The sequence below is a fragment of the Phodopus roborovskii genome, unplaced genomic scaffold, assembly GCF_943737965.1.
Source record: "Phodopus roborovskii unplaced genomic scaffold, PHOROB, whole genome shotgun sequence".
Classification (NCBI taxonomy): domain Eukaryota; kingdom Metazoa; phylum Chordata; class Mammalia; order Rodentia; family Cricetidae; genus Phodopus; species Phodopus roborovskii.
The window spans coordinates 7,668,844-7,684,186 of NW_026126413.1; the positions used below are offsets into that span (position 1 = coordinate 7,668,844).

General features: G+C 41.3%; 1 protein-coding gene across 1 annotated transcript in view; it reads left to right on the forward strand.

Moving 5' to 3' along the window:
* Ap3b1 (adaptor related protein complex 3 subunit beta 1) overlaps positions 1–15,343 on the forward strand; it is a 198,252-nt gene that overhangs the window by 168,759 nt on the left and 14,150 nt on the right. Inside the window, exons 24-25 of the mRNA XM_051182988.1 lie at positions 1,346–1,430; positions 12,769–12,866. Coding sequence (XP_051038945.1) covers positions 1,346–1,430; positions 12,769–12,866 — 183 coding nt within the window. The remainder of the gene's footprint in view (positions 1–1,345; positions 1,431–12,768; positions 12,867–15,343) is intronic.

Consider the following 15,343-nt stretch of genomic DNA (forward strand, 5'->3'; position numbering starts at 1 on the left):
AGTGGAATTTTTCTCAGCTGTAAAGAGAAATGGCATAACATCTGTAGGGAAATGGATGAAACTAGAGATTATTACAGTAAACAGAACAAAATGCATACCTCTTATATGTACTGTGTGTGTATGTGTGTGTGTGTGTAGATCATGACAAAGGGGACCATTGGTGGGGAAGGTCTCCAAAGAGATGTCTTGGGCTTCATGGGTGGGCTCTGATCTAAACAAACTGTTGTGCTTATGAGTAGAGAAAGTTTAGATAGGCACCAGTCACATCTCAGCACCCAGGGAAAACCACGAAGACACACACAGCCATCTGCAAATCAAGGAAAGTGATGCTGGCGGGGACCAGCACTGCCAACACCTTTATCTCAGAACCATAAGAAAATAAAGCTTTGTTCCAGAGAGAGAGAGAGATGGAGACAGAGGTGTTAAGTTTCTATCATTGTGTTAAGACGCCTTAACCAAAGCAACGTATAAAGCCAAGAGTTTAATTGGGGGCTAACAGTTCCAGAGTGTAGTAGAATCCTTGACTGTCATGGCAGGGAACATGGTAGCATATAGGCAGGCAGTGATGCCAAGTTGGGGGCAGAGAGAGAGAGAGAGAGAGAGAGAGAGAGAGAGAGAGAGAGAGAGAGAGAGAGAGAGAGAGAGAGAGAGAGAGAGAGAGAGCGAGAGCGCTAACTGGGAATCATGTGGGCTTTTGGAACCTCAAAGCCTATCTGACATGCTTTCTTCAACCTCCTGGTCCTTCCCAAACAGTTCCAAGAATAGGCAACCAGATATTCAAATATATGAGTCTATGGGAGCCATTCTCACTCAAACCACAGCAGGGCATATCGAGGGAACTTAATTGGTAGTGGAATTTATGTGACATGAAAATAGGAAGGACTCTTTGAAGAATTGGAGGGGACCCACAAAATAGGGGCATTTGGAAGGGGAAGACAATGAGAAATAGATGAACCAAATATTGACATGAATATATGAAAATGCTGTAAAGCCCACCAAAGAGTCTCTAACAAATAGATGTATTGGGTTCATTGGGAAATGCTCAGAGTTAACTTTTAACAGTGTGACTTCAGAGTAATGAGTTAAATTTCTTTCTTTCTTTCATTCATTCATTTATTTATTTGTTTGTTTGTTTGTTTATTGAGACGTCCTTGTGTGGCCTTGGCTGTCCTGGAACTCACTCTGTAGACCAGGCTGGCCTTCTGCCTCTGCCTCCTGAGGGCTGGGATTAAAGGTGTATATATACCACCACTGCCTGGCTAAATTTGTCTTTTTTAAGCAAAGATGGCATGAATGCTCAGTGTTTCCTTTGTCTGTTTCCATATCTACGTTCCCTCTTTACTAGACTCTCTGGAGCCTGAGGGGTCTGTCACTGTGTCAGTGGGCATTGACTTCTGCGATTCTACACAGACTGCCTGTTTCCAGTTGTGGTGAGTACAGTTGTTCTTCTGTTTTATATTGCCTGTAAAGGAGAACAAATGAAAAGCTGAGCTTTCAATAGCTTTTCCTGTAAGACAAAACATTTAAACAAAGGTGGTTTGGTTTGACAACTTATAACTGCTGTGGAATAGTTGCTTATACATTGTGTACTGTATGGTACTATACTTAATATTTCTTATACACATGCCATTACAGTGTGACGAATTGAAATTCATAATTTGTTGGTTAAAGGAAAGGGCTATTACTAAGATTTTCCATATTTTAATACTCTAGTTTTAGAAAATTCAGGAGAAATGAACAGTTTTAATATTACTGAATAGCTCGGAGAAGGTCTGTTTTAAGGCAAGATGTCATTTTGAGACTATTGCTGATTCTCAACCCACAGTCTTTCCTCCTTTTACAAACTGAGGACATTTATAAAGTTGTTTAAGATGTCATAACCAGATGTTACTGAAGTTTTTAGTTTCAGACTTCACTGCTTTCATGTAGTACATATATGCTGATGAACCCCAGGGGCCGATGGGAAATTAGAGAGAGTTAATGCAGCTTTGAGAGTCACCCTTGAGTTAGTTCCTTCTGGTGTTTCTCTGAAACAGGGTGTGACTTGTGTTTTAGACAGAAGTGACTTGTTTTTCTTTAAAAAATTGAAATATTTTTATGTATCTGATTCTTAACCAGCTTAGGATAGAACTTGTTATGATTTAAATTTGCAAGTCAGCACAGAAACACTTTAAAGTAGGTTATATGTAGCAAACCTTTTTTTGTCATTTTCCTGGAAACTCAGGCCCATGTTATTTCTTTTATTGCCAAGAGCTCGCAGTGATGAATATGAACACGGCGGTGTGCACATTGATTTTATGAAGATGATCACCTTTATGTTTTGGGAGGTCTGCTTTATTAGTGATATATAAAAACTGATTACTTTTCCCAACATTGCCTAGTAATTGTTTATTATTTTTCTATTAGACAAACAACACAAATCAATATTACTGAACACGGGCTATGAGTAACACCACTCTAAATAGATTTGCTTCCAACACCAGAGGTATATTCATTTTAATGATCTCAACAATGTGAATCCAATGACAAAGCTTGTACCAAATTAGACCAAAATTAAAACCTAAAATGCTCCTTTATCTTACCAATTTACAATCAGGTGTGTTCTTAGTTTTCCTTAATTACAAAAACTTACTTTATAGTCTCTTGGAACACCTTTGCGTTTTGTCTTCTATAGTTAGCCAAGACCTTTTAGGGAGAGATACACACTGTAATGTTTAATTTTTTTATCCTATATTGGGTAACATATGTGAACAGTTTTCTTTCAGTGACTCCTAAGTTAATTTTAGGAAAATGTCAAATGTATCTCACATAGTAATTATATACTATATAAATACATTAATATATTTTCTGCAGTGAAGGTACAAATTACTAAGTTATTTTATATTTCATCTTGCACAAAAGCTTGCTAGATCAAAAATTATTTTTTGTGTGTTCCAAAAAGAGCACTTTGTCTTCCTTCAAGTGTAATTGATCCTGAAGCAGCGTAATCACAATTACTCACTTTCTTAATTGGCCTGCCCAAAATCAGAAAATGGAAACCGATCGGCAGTGTTTCAATCAATAGCTTCATAGTAGTGCTTGTGAGGTAGGGAGATAGTGGTAATGAGCAGATCAATTGGTCTTAGGTGCCAGTCACTGACTGTGCCTTTTGCATAGTAAGTGGCATCTTTGGCTTAGTGGCATGCTGTAATAGTCTCAGTAGTTCAATAAAAAGAAGGGGAGGAGTAAGTATGGCTGTTATTAAAATCTTTTTGCCTGAAATACACCATATAAATAAAGACATAAAATTTCGGTTAGTAAGAACATATTTGATAACAAGCCTTTGGGAAAGCTGAGAATGTGGGCGGGAGGGAGCATTTAGGCCTCCGGTAAGGTGTTGCGACTTTACTCTAATTCTGTCATCATGATTAGATGGATGGAGTAAGAGAAAGTGATATGCAGTTATATAGTCTTATGTATTTTATAAGAATTCCCCTTTACCAAAATAAATTCTTGATTAAAATATTTCATTAAAAATACACAATGTCCATAGATCTTTAATGTGAATACTGCATAAACAAATCCCCATCCTGGTGGTATGTGGGTAGGACATATCAAAGATAATATCTTGTGGCTTAAGTTAGCTACAAGGCAGCACCTGACCCACTGTTTTTGTCCAAAATCCACTAAAAAAGAAAAATTCATTCTTTAAAGGTAAGTATATAAACAGAGAAAGAGAGACAGAGAGGCAGACGAGACGGAAAGAATGCCATTCTCTGACTGACCAGAAATAATGCATTATTAGCCATTAGAACACAAACAGGAGCATATGAATAGTCAATGAGACAATGAAAAGCACAAGACAAAACACTCCTGTAAAAACAAATCTAGGGGCTATCATGCCCAGAGTGGGTGTGTGAAAAGGAAGGTTAGGAGGGTTGAGGAAGCCTTGGGAATTCAAGAGCTACCAATGCCAGCCTCTGCCTCCTAGCTTTCCATCTGCTGCAGATGTTGTCTGAGGCCCGAGGGTACCATAGCAGAAACAGCGAGTCTGCCTGGAAGGACGTTATGGATGTGAGGGCCACAGGAGCACAGGGGTTAAGTTGTTTCCAAGGAAACGGAAATGGTCAGGGTGCAGTTCTGCCCTGGAAGGTAGTAGTCTCTGATCCCTCCAGCTGAGGGAAAGCAGCCTTAGCACATATCACCTTTCTGCCTCCTCGGTTTATGCCCATGTAGCCAGTCCGTGTTTTACTCACTTAATGAACCCTCCTCCCCCAGGGAGTAGGAGCCCAGTTTCTACCATGGTAGTAATTGCTAGCATTTGTTAAGTACTTAGACTGTGCTCATTGCTGTTCCAAACACAAGTGTCCATTTGTTTAATTTCCACGTTGGTCTTTAACTTATTATTGTCTCCATTGTACAGATTAGTAAACTTGAGGCATAGGAAAAAAGATATCATAGCTAATGTATAGTAGAACTTGGTGTGTTCTGTTATAAAAATAACTGCACAGTTGGGGATGACCAAGCTTTGGAAAGAAAGTTGAAAACTCCAATATAAAGAAATGGCTGAAGATGGATACAAAGACCAAAGGGATTGTAAAGGAGCAGATAGGTGATAGAGTGGATACAGCTGATTACTGACTCTTGCTTTGGAAGACAGGGCCAAGGAAATAACCGGAGAATAGAAGTGAATAAAAGGAATGGAAGACTGGGAAGTAAAGGAGCTATAGAAGGACAACAAAGAAATGAATAAGTTATAGAAAAGCATTTCCCCAAACAAAAGAAACAATCATCATATTGAATGGCTTGTGAAAGATTCAAAAAGATCACATTCTGCTGAAGATTTTGAAAAGAAAATTGTCCCAATAGTTTCTACAGTTAAAAAACAAAACAGAACAAAAATCCAGCTCCCTTAAAAAAGAACAATGTAAGCCAGGCAATGGTAGAGCATACATTTAATCCCAGCACTCAGGAGGCAGAGGCAGGAGGAACTCTGTGTGTTTGAGATCAGCCTGGTCTACAGAGTGAGTTCCAGAACAACCAGGGCTACACAGAGAAACCCTGTCTTGGAAAAAAAGAAAAACAGAGGAAAAAAAATGCAAAAAGAATAAGATTTCTCTCAGGATGCAACCTTTAAAATATAAGGCCTTCACGTCCACATCCTCCTCTAACAAACAGGGACTCTGTTTGCCACTTACAGATCCTCTGTGAAAGAGTCACTCAAAGAAACAGTATCAGAGAATTTTCCTTTAAGTCTGATACAGAAAAGACAAGAGTAAAATCAGTGAGTAGAGAATTTCACACTGTTGGTGTGGGAAAATAAGTATTGATATAATATCAAAAATAAGTGTAATCATAAACCAAACCTTTAACATGGACCAGTGTGAGAAGGAATACCTAGCCCTTCTTGTCATATTTTAAATTGATTGATTGCAACGGGAATTTAAACATGGTTTAAAATATTACATATTATCACTAAGATCATTGATAACTCCAAGGGAGGGAGGAAATAAAAGAAATGAGTCTTTTTAAATTGCACTGGGAATAAGTGTGCTAAGTAATATAGCTGGGCAAGGGCATGCATACTTGTGTGTGCCTCTTCCTGGGGAGACATGAGCAAACATCTCCACCTGGCTAGAGCACTAACAGCTAAAGCAAGCAGGCTAAGGACACAATTGTCACCTGTGTGATTGGTGGGCCAGTGTGTTTGCTGGGGTCACTTCCGGATCACAGGTGAGGGTCATCCAGGAGCTTGGGTGATGCACGGTAGCTGCATCACTAAAAGACTGCAAAGCCCTCCCCATCATAGGTGAATGCCCATGAAGGCTGCATCACTCGAGCTCTCTGCTCAACTTGTGGATGGTTCTTTCCCCAGCCCTTGGCTGCTTGTATGACCTTGGGGCGGGGCCCCTGTGGATCTTAGAACTTTCTGAGCCCCTTAAGTTTCTTGAGCTTCCTAAGCCTTGGCATTTTTTAGCTCCCTGAGACCAAGAGACTCTCCTCCCTCAGGGTAGCTCTAGTACAGTCCTCACACATTAGTTTTCATAAGACACATCACCTTTATTAGACAGCTGGACCATAAAATTCAACTGTTAGTGATAACCCTACCTGAGAGAGGATGACATAAAAACTGAAGAAAAGGGTGAAGTATGTGTTTATTTGATGGATGTACTAGAAAAAGAATAAAAATAGTTGTGGAATGTGTTATTAATATGTAGATTGTAATCATACATTCTGGCATTATTAAGAAAAAGGAGGCCAACATTGGAAAGAGAAAGTAAAAGAGATTTTCAAGAATTTAAAAATAATACAATGTATACTTTTCTAGTGTATTGAGGTGTTTACATAAAGTTAATTGTTTCATAGAAAAACATGAGAATAGAAAGACTAACTGCATTAGAACTTCACAGAAAACATCCCTATGACTGAAAGTTTCCTAGAACCAATGAAAAAGAAAGGAATCACCTGTATCCTTCCATACGGCTGAGTCCCTGATTGCCAGGCCCCAAGGATGACCCACAAATGAGCACATGGCTTGAGTGATGATGTAACTGATATCTGAGCCACACAGGTTATCAGAGCCATCCTCGAAAGGTTAGAAAGGAACAAGAGAGATGCTCTTAAATGGTTTCATGTTCTGATGGGAAGTCTAGCTGGTGTAAGAAAGACCCCCCCCCCTTAATCAGAATATTCCTAGGATTATTATCCACCAATATCTTGGAATCAATAGGAAAATCTATTTAATGAGTTTTTAAGGGTGATACAGATTTCTGGGGTAGAGAGTGTAACTTTCTTAAAAGCCTTAAGAGATTATACAAACAAAGCTTTTTAAAATCAAAGAAAGAAGAAATACACCATGTTCTTAAGTGGAAGACCGTATATTCATCAGACAAATCTCACACAGATTAATGTTTACATTCAGCACGACAGCCTGGGTTCCATGCCAGTAAAGCTATTTCTAAAATTGAACTGGAAAGCAAGATGTAAAGTAAAAATATTTTTTAAAATGAAGAGCTATCTTTTTTAAATATTGAAGTATTTATTGAGGCCACAAAAGCGTTTCCATTGGCACTGTCACAGGAACCAGTAAAATAGAACAGAGAATTTAGAAACTGTGTCAGAGGGAGCTGTCGGGTCTCTTGGGGAAGAACACCCTTCCTATGAATGGTGGAAGTATATAGAAAGCTTCCTCCGCAGGTTACTCCTGAGTAAATTAATGGTTGTATCTTCAAAACTGTAACCATGTGGCCTGCCCTGTGAGCTGGCCCCACCCCTCCTGAGGGCAGTGCTGGAGAGCTGGCCCTGGTGGCAAGTGTGCAGGAAAGCAGGCAGACTGACCAACTCAGCCCCCAGCCAGGCCCAGATCCAGGACTTTGAGATGGTCCACAACATCTACCCCATCCATGAACTTCTGGTGTGTATGAAGGGGTGGGTCCTGCAGCCCAAAGATGCATGGTCTCCATGACACAGGACAGCAACAGGACATCTGAGAGCAGTCTCGGTGAAGATCCCATGTTGAGAGTGTAGCAGAAGCCAGCAGCCTCATCCAGACCAGTGACTGATTGCAATAAACATTTGCAAGTCAAGCAGTGTAAGCAAAAGGGTGTACCATGTGACACACCACAACTTCTGAAACAAGATTTTTTTTCTTTGTTTTCTTTTGTGGGGGAGGTTGCAAGGATGGAGGGCAGATACGGAGGTATAGGGAGATGCGTTCACAAAGAATCGGCAAAACGTTTTTAAGTTTTTAAAATATAAAATTTCTTCGTGGAAAAGTAGGAACCATAAACAGGCAGTAGGATAGTGTGGAAGTGTCTAGAGCAGACAGAAGCTCAAACTGGTGTGATATAGAAGGAACTCTCATTCTGTGACCAGGGCCCAGCAGAAAAGTGGAAAGGAGACACAAGCAGTTAGTAAGGAAGGCTCGAGAGATGGCTCTGGCTAAGAGCACTTGCTGCCCTTGTAGAGGACCACAGGTCCATACCTAGCACCCACAGCCATCTGTAACTCCACTTCTAGGGGACCTGATACCCTCTTGGTTTCCATAGGCACCAGGCATTCACAAAGTACATATATATTCATTCAGGCAAACATACACACTTTTTTTTTTTCATTTTTACAAAGAAAATGAATGCAAATAGTAAGCATAAAAGGCTGTGTAATGTGACTAGTATTTGGGAAATTAAGATGTTTCGCCTATCATTGACAACCTTTAAAAATAATTTTAATACTTGTATATACTCTTGTATGCCAGTTGTGAGCCTTAAACTGGTGTCACTTTTTAGGGCAACTGGACATTGTCTGTCCAGGTGGTAAATATTCATTTTTTTCACTTGAGCAATTCATCTTTAGAGGATGAAGCTCAGATAAGTAATTGTTTGTTAGAAAAAGATCTGTGGTACATTTGGATTGTATATTTAAGTTTTGAGTGGCTGTGATACATTGTCCAATAATGATCTCTGAATGGTTATTACTGTCCTTAGTCAAGGAGCCTTGAGTCTCAGGTTGCACACTCCATCTCTGTTACTTAGTTTACCCATTTGGATCATGCACATCTGTGAAATGGGGTTGTATGTAGTTGTGTATGCATCACAGTTAAACATGCAAGTACAATCTTACCCTACATCAAACTGTTACCAGGTTTGGTGTAGCTCCGCTGTGTAGAGCTATCTTGATATTGCTACTTTATTGGTCTGGTAATCCAGTAAGTTCACATCTCACCAGTCCTACTATGATGAGGTATATATGAATAGAAATAGACGTGGTGATTTCCCCGTGTTAAACCAAAGGAGATGCAAAGAGAAGGGGGAAAATAAGCAATATCTGGGACTGTGAGATGTTGTGCAAGCCTAATGGCCTGAGTTCAGTTCCCAGAGTCCACATAAAAGTGGAGGGAGAGGATGCACTCCACAAAGTTATCTTCTGAGCTTCCCACATTTGCATGGCACATGCATCTCAACAGGCACACTACACACACACACTCACACACATATACACACACACAACACACCAACTTAAATTTTTAATTACCTTTAAAAAAAAAAAGAAAGAAAGAAAGAAAAGAAAAGAATGGCTGGAAAAAGAATGAAACAACCAGAAAGAAGAAGGGAGGGCACCACCCTGGAGACTCATGCAAATGAAAAGAAAGTTTGTCCAGATGCAAAGGAACCTTTCCAAACCATACGTAGAAGACTGACTTAGTATGCCTGAGGTTTTCATTCTACTGTAACAGAAACCCAACTGTTGCTTAACCAAACAGGACGTTGTTACTGCTCTAAGAACAGTCCAAGCAGCTGCCCCGTGTCTGGGGTCTAAGGTTCTCTGCCTTGAGTGTCCTGTGCTAACTCAGTTAGGCTGGGCTGCATCCTCATGGTCCTAAGAAGACTGCTGGACTTGAGGTCTCCTTTCTATGTTCTTGCCCCTTCCCCAGCCCTCCAAAAGAAAGAACTGCGGAAGCGGGGAGGGAGATGGATCAGTGCCCACCACTACAGTGTTCTAGTCCTGTTACATTTACCTCCGGTGCCCCACTTCAGCAGACACAACAGAAAATGTTCATTGACACCAAGAGTAGAACACATCTGGCCAGTGGGATCTGCTGTCCGTCCATCCCCCCACCCCCGCACACTCCGTCACTAAGAGGCTCCCTTCAAGAGTGCTTCCCTGACCTCTGAGACCTGGAAAGCCATCTTCCTGCCCACTCTGCACCACTCCCATCCATCACTGTGGCAGAGCCACCAGGAGCCATCTTTCAGGAGCCCTGGGAGGGTGCTTTTCTTATTTTCAAAAGAGTTAAAGTGGGTATGTAAAATAAGAAACAATAATTAAATTTAAAAAGAGAAAAGAATTACAGATAGCACAGTTCATCTGCCTTTCTGGCCCTCTATCTTCTTGACTGTGCATCCCTTGGATGTATGTTTATTTTTGTGTGTGTGAATATATATATGTGCATGTGTAAGCATGTTTTGTTTGTTGACTTTCTAAAAGATTTATTTATTATATACACAGTGTTCAGCCTGCATGTATGCCTGCACACCAGAAGGGGGCACCAGATCTCATAACAGAAGGTTGTGGGCTACCATGTGGGTGCTGGGAATTGAATTCAGAACCTCTGAAAGAGCAGCCAGTGCTCTTAACCTCTGAGTCATCTCCCCAGCCCATGCAGACATTGTTTACATACTAAAATAAAGAAAATGTGACACAAACAATTAAAAGTATAAAATCCAATTAGAACATAATTATAGGGCTCTTCCTCATGAGATGCCCTTGTGTCTTCTGTTTTGTAGAACACTGATGCGTACTTACTAGTTTATAAATCAAATATACAGTCCACATACTGTAGTGTGTGCACACCTACTCCTTCATGGACTGTTGCACATCTCCCTTAGTAACCATCCCTTCCATTGGGCTGAGTGTCCTCCTCCAAGCATGGCTTTTCTCTGTGTCCCAGCCAACCAGTGCTTGCACTCATCAGTAAGACCTTGCTGTAGCCAGGCTATGGTGGCACATACCTTTAATCTCAGCACTTGGGAAGCAGAAACAGTCAGATCTCCAGGTTCAAGACCAGCCTGTTCCAGAACAGACAGAACTACACAGAAACCCTGTCTTGAAAAAACAAAATAGAAAGAGAAAAGAAAAAGAAAGACCTTGCTCTAGCAGTCCCCCCTCCCCCCATCTCCGCCTTTCACTGCTCCTTTGCGTTCTCTGAACGTCTTTCCTCTCCTGTTGCGGAAGCTCCATGCCTCTCCTCGCTTCTGCGGCCACTCTTACTGAGTGTTGCACCTCGCTGCCCTGTGTTTCTCCGGACTGATCCCTCTTGCTGAGGTCAGCGTTGCTGCTTCTCCTTTGAGTCCTCAGTTAGGCCTCCCTGTGGGTCTGGCACAGGCTTTCCCTCACAGCCACTCCTCACATCGGTCTCCATAGTCCTTACCCCCGTTGTCCACCGGCTTGCACCAGGCCCTTCTCAGTGCCCTTTCTCCACGCCACCTTCTTTTCTTGCCCTCCTAATTTGCATTTCTAATTATCTCAGGGACACCTCAGAGTATGAGATATTTATAGCCAAGTTATTTTGTGAAGAATCCAGATTTCTCTTGAATGTGCCGTCATTCACACAGTTGTTCTCATTGTAAAGGTCAAAGACTGTCCATCCATCCCTCACTGTGTCTCTTCTAATTCTAGAATATCCATAAATATCTCAACTTCCCATTCTAAATGTGCCAACCCAGAAGCACGGAGCTCTAGCAGAGGACGCATGGGCTTTGAGGCAGGGACACTTGGGCACATACAACTGTGTGTCTCTTGGCTGTGTTGACTAAATTCTCTTTGGGTTTTTGGTTTTGGATATTGCTGGCACTCAAACCCAGGGCCTTAATCATGCCAGCAAGCACTCTACCACTGAGCCATGCCCCACCTCTTTGGTGCTTAAACTAATAGATATTGGATAGCAGAAGCTGCCTCTTGGGATTGTTGTTAGAATTTATTGAATAAAATACACAGTAAATGCTAAGACACCTGCCTTTCTCAACCAGGCACCCCAGCTGGGTCCTCCCCTTCCCACCAGTTTCTAAGTTATAGATGGCATCAGTGCTAGAGGTCTCCCAGTCACTTTCCCTTGCCCACTGGGATCCCATGGGGCGTGAAAGGAATAGTCCCTCTGTGGACAGCTCAGGGAAGCTTTTGCTTTCCTGCCTCAAAAAGGAACAGATTTGGTTGGCTCATTTGCTCACCGCTGCATCATCATGTTTCCCTCTTCTACTGGAATGTGAAAGTGGTACCTGGAGATTCAGCAGACATCTGGCAACTATGAGGAAAGCCAGCATCCTGTGGAAAGCTAGAGAAATCTGGGTCCTTGGGGATTTCTTTATCCACTCAATGAGCCTGTGACTGTAACTCTAAGACTTGTATCCTAGACAATAAACACCTGCTTCACGAGATACTCTTGACTGGATTTTCTGCTTATCTGTAGCCAAACACATTCCTAATCAGTAGCACTCATCAGCTAACCTCAACTTGTCTAACTTTGACATCTCTAAAGTATGTCTGTTGAGGTGTTCATTAGAGATAATATCATAAGGTTTAAGGAAGTAATTATACTGTGTTGTTTTCCATCTAACACTAGAAACAGTGTCTTTCTTAAATCTTTCACATCCTATCAGTTGAAACAACTTCCATGTCAGTGAACGACACAATTAGAAGTTAATGTTTTTAGTTAAAAGGGAAGTTTGGAGCTGGCGAGATGGCTGGGCTGGTGAAGGGGTGAGGCAGGTGACCTGAGTTGTATCTCTGCAGAGCACATAGAGTGGAAAGAGGACCAGCTCTATGCATGTGTGAGTGCACACATATGCACCCACAGATGACACCCACAGTTTAAACACACTAGACACAGGAGGAGCAAATTGCACTGTTTATTTTATTGCAGATAAGGAATAAATAACAAAAGCCAGATATTGTGGCACACACCTATAATTCCTGTACTTGGGGGTAGAGGTGTGAGTACCTGGAGTTGAGGGCCAGTCTGGATTACAAAGACAAAAGAGCAGAGTGAAGACTAAACTGCTGAGGGGCTGGGGTGTAGCTCATTTAGCAGCACATTTCCTTGCATACAGGAAGCCTTGGGCTGCCTTCAGTATGGCACAAGCTGTAACCAGCGCCCTGGAGGTGAAAGGCGGAGGATCAGAAGTCCAACTGTTTCTGTTAAATTGTGCAGCGTTTAAAAGTTAGGGGTTTTTTGTTTGTTTTTTGTGGGGGGTTTTAAGTATTTGGTCATCTTTGGATTTTATTTTACCCCCTTAGCACCAAGGATGATTGTTTCAACGTCAACATTCAGCCACCTGTTGGGGAACTGCTTTTACCTGTGGCCATGTCAGAGAAAGACTTTAAGAAGGAGCGAGGTGAGTGGTGACTACAGTTTGCTAGAAAGTTCTGCACTAAACAGTATGTTCCTGTGCTTTGAACAGGCCTTGGAGTTTCTACACATACCCAGCCAGCAGCAGGCCTGAGCACATTCTCATTTGTTCTAATGCATGCACTCAAACTTTAAAAGTCAGAGTTTGTATATATTCCTGGCAGGGTTGGAGTCAGTTAATATGTCTTTAAAATAATAGACTGATCCTTACTCAGTTGTTCAATTCTGAGAGTTGTCTTTTTAGCCCTATGCTATGCTTGTGTGTTTTAAATTCCAGGAGCTGGAGACTCTGATGTTCTTTCTACCTCTGTAAGCCTTAACTTAAGTCTGCATTTGTTTGTGCCTTGTTACAAAGTTGTTTTGCTCTTCTAACATCCTTTTTCATATGCACAATATCACACTTTTCAGAATAAAGCCCTGATTATACTATTGAAATACCTCTATTTTCTTTTGACTAAATTCTATTAAAAAAAATACTTTGAATAAATTAGATCTGAAAGATTTTTAAATGTATACCAAAGAAAATATGTGGAGCAGACTGCAAGTATTAACATTGTACTTGAGTCAAGTATGCTTTCTAATAAAAGCAAGGGCCTTTTTGTGCGTGGGTATGGGGCAAACACTGGTTTTCAATGTTTAAGTACAACGTTCATAAAGTAGGGCTTATTTAAATGCTGTCATCAGCAATGTGAAAGGCTAATGCGAACTAAACTGTTTTTCCCTCTGGAGGGTATAACCAGAGATCCTTTTATCTGGGGGTCTTTCAGTGGTGTGGGTCACTGTACACACAAAACTCCCTACCCGAGGAGAGGAGTGTTTACTTCACTGCAGCCCGGTGTCTGTGGGTTCAGAGAGACCTGTTATCAGAGCACCCCACCATGAAACCCTCAGACAGTGCTGTCAGCCTAGAATCTTTTCCCACCTCCCACCTCCTTCAGTGCCTTCTTTTTTTTTTTTTTTTTTTAAGGGATAACTTAATCCAACTTTGCATTTGTCTTAAAAGTTGATATTGCTATAGAAGAAATTATCTCTGTGGCTTTCTGTTTCCCATGACAAATGAATTGATTCTCATGTTTGCTGTTCTGCCCTTTGCTGGCTAAAGCCTGCCCCTCTGCCTCACAACTGCTCAGCAAACTAAGGTGAGTGGCGCACCAGGGAGGAAGGCGCCGATTGTAGGGGATAGCCTGCCTGCCTGCCTGCCTGCCTTCGGGGTGCAGCTAAAGTCTACACTGCACATTACTGCATGCCCTTGCTCTCTCTTTCTAGGCTTTTGTTTAGAAAACTTGCGATTTCCCTCAGATGTTTTGTACTCTGCTGTGACTGAGGGGTTTTTCGCTGACTAGCCAGACAGAACCGCAAGTGCGCGGGAGAGGGGCACGGAGAATCGCCGCCGTCCTCTGTGGGTCTGTTGCCAAAACTCCTTTTTCTTCTGCCATTTTACTTCTATGGTTGTTGATTATTTGTCTGAATAAATCTGGCAGCTGTTTGCTATGTTTAATAGAGCAGAAAGGCTACTCTGAATAAAGCTATTTGAAAATGTGTTTATATGAAGTATTTGTAAATCCTCGAGGTCTCTTGGCACTTCTGTATCATTCTCTCTGTCTTCCCGAATTCGTCCTTTGACGTGGGACTTGATGCTGGCGGATTCACCACAGGCTTTTTAGTTCTGGGTTTCCAGGAGTTTGCTAATAGAGGTCTCAATCCACAACTTTACACGGGGACTGGTGAATCTGCTCCAGGAAGGAGTCGAGTTTTCATAGGAAACTCCTTAAGCTGACTCCCCAGAGGGAAATCCTAACCAAAATGAAAATTCCTTGTTTACATTTTCTCAGTGTATAGGTCTAGAAGGTCAGATTCAAGTAATTGAAGAAATGTGTACGTTTAAAATAATGTTTCTACTTGGATAAATTTACTTACATAATTAGTATCTCATTTCACAGAACATATTTTAAGACACTGAAAGTACATTAAATGTATTCGTTGGGATTTAATTTAAAAAGTACAAAGAAGAAACAGGGGGAATATGGTTCTGTTTTTTTTCAAAGATACACAAAACTGAAAATATGTAAAATATTAGAAGTGATCTCAGCAGACCTGCTACATTCATATTCCTTAACACCAAAGCTTTGTTTCCTCCTGTCCCATTGCTTTTTCTCAGATGCTGAACATACATGGTCAGAACAACAGGGGTGTGGGCTCAGTCAGATTGGGCTGTCCTATATATTGACAGTGTTAACAGTATTCATATCGTTGAGCCTTCGACTGAAGTGTGACGTATTTGTTAGGAGTTTGGAGCATTGCAATTAGTTAATGAGCTCTGCAAGAGAGCCTTTCAATACTCTGAAGTATACTTTAAAAAGAAATGAGTTTAGTTTCTTCAGACAGCTTTCATTTCAGAAGACTCAGACCAGTGGTTTATTCCAGGCTACCTGCTCGACACCCTCTTCTTCCTTCTACCTGTCA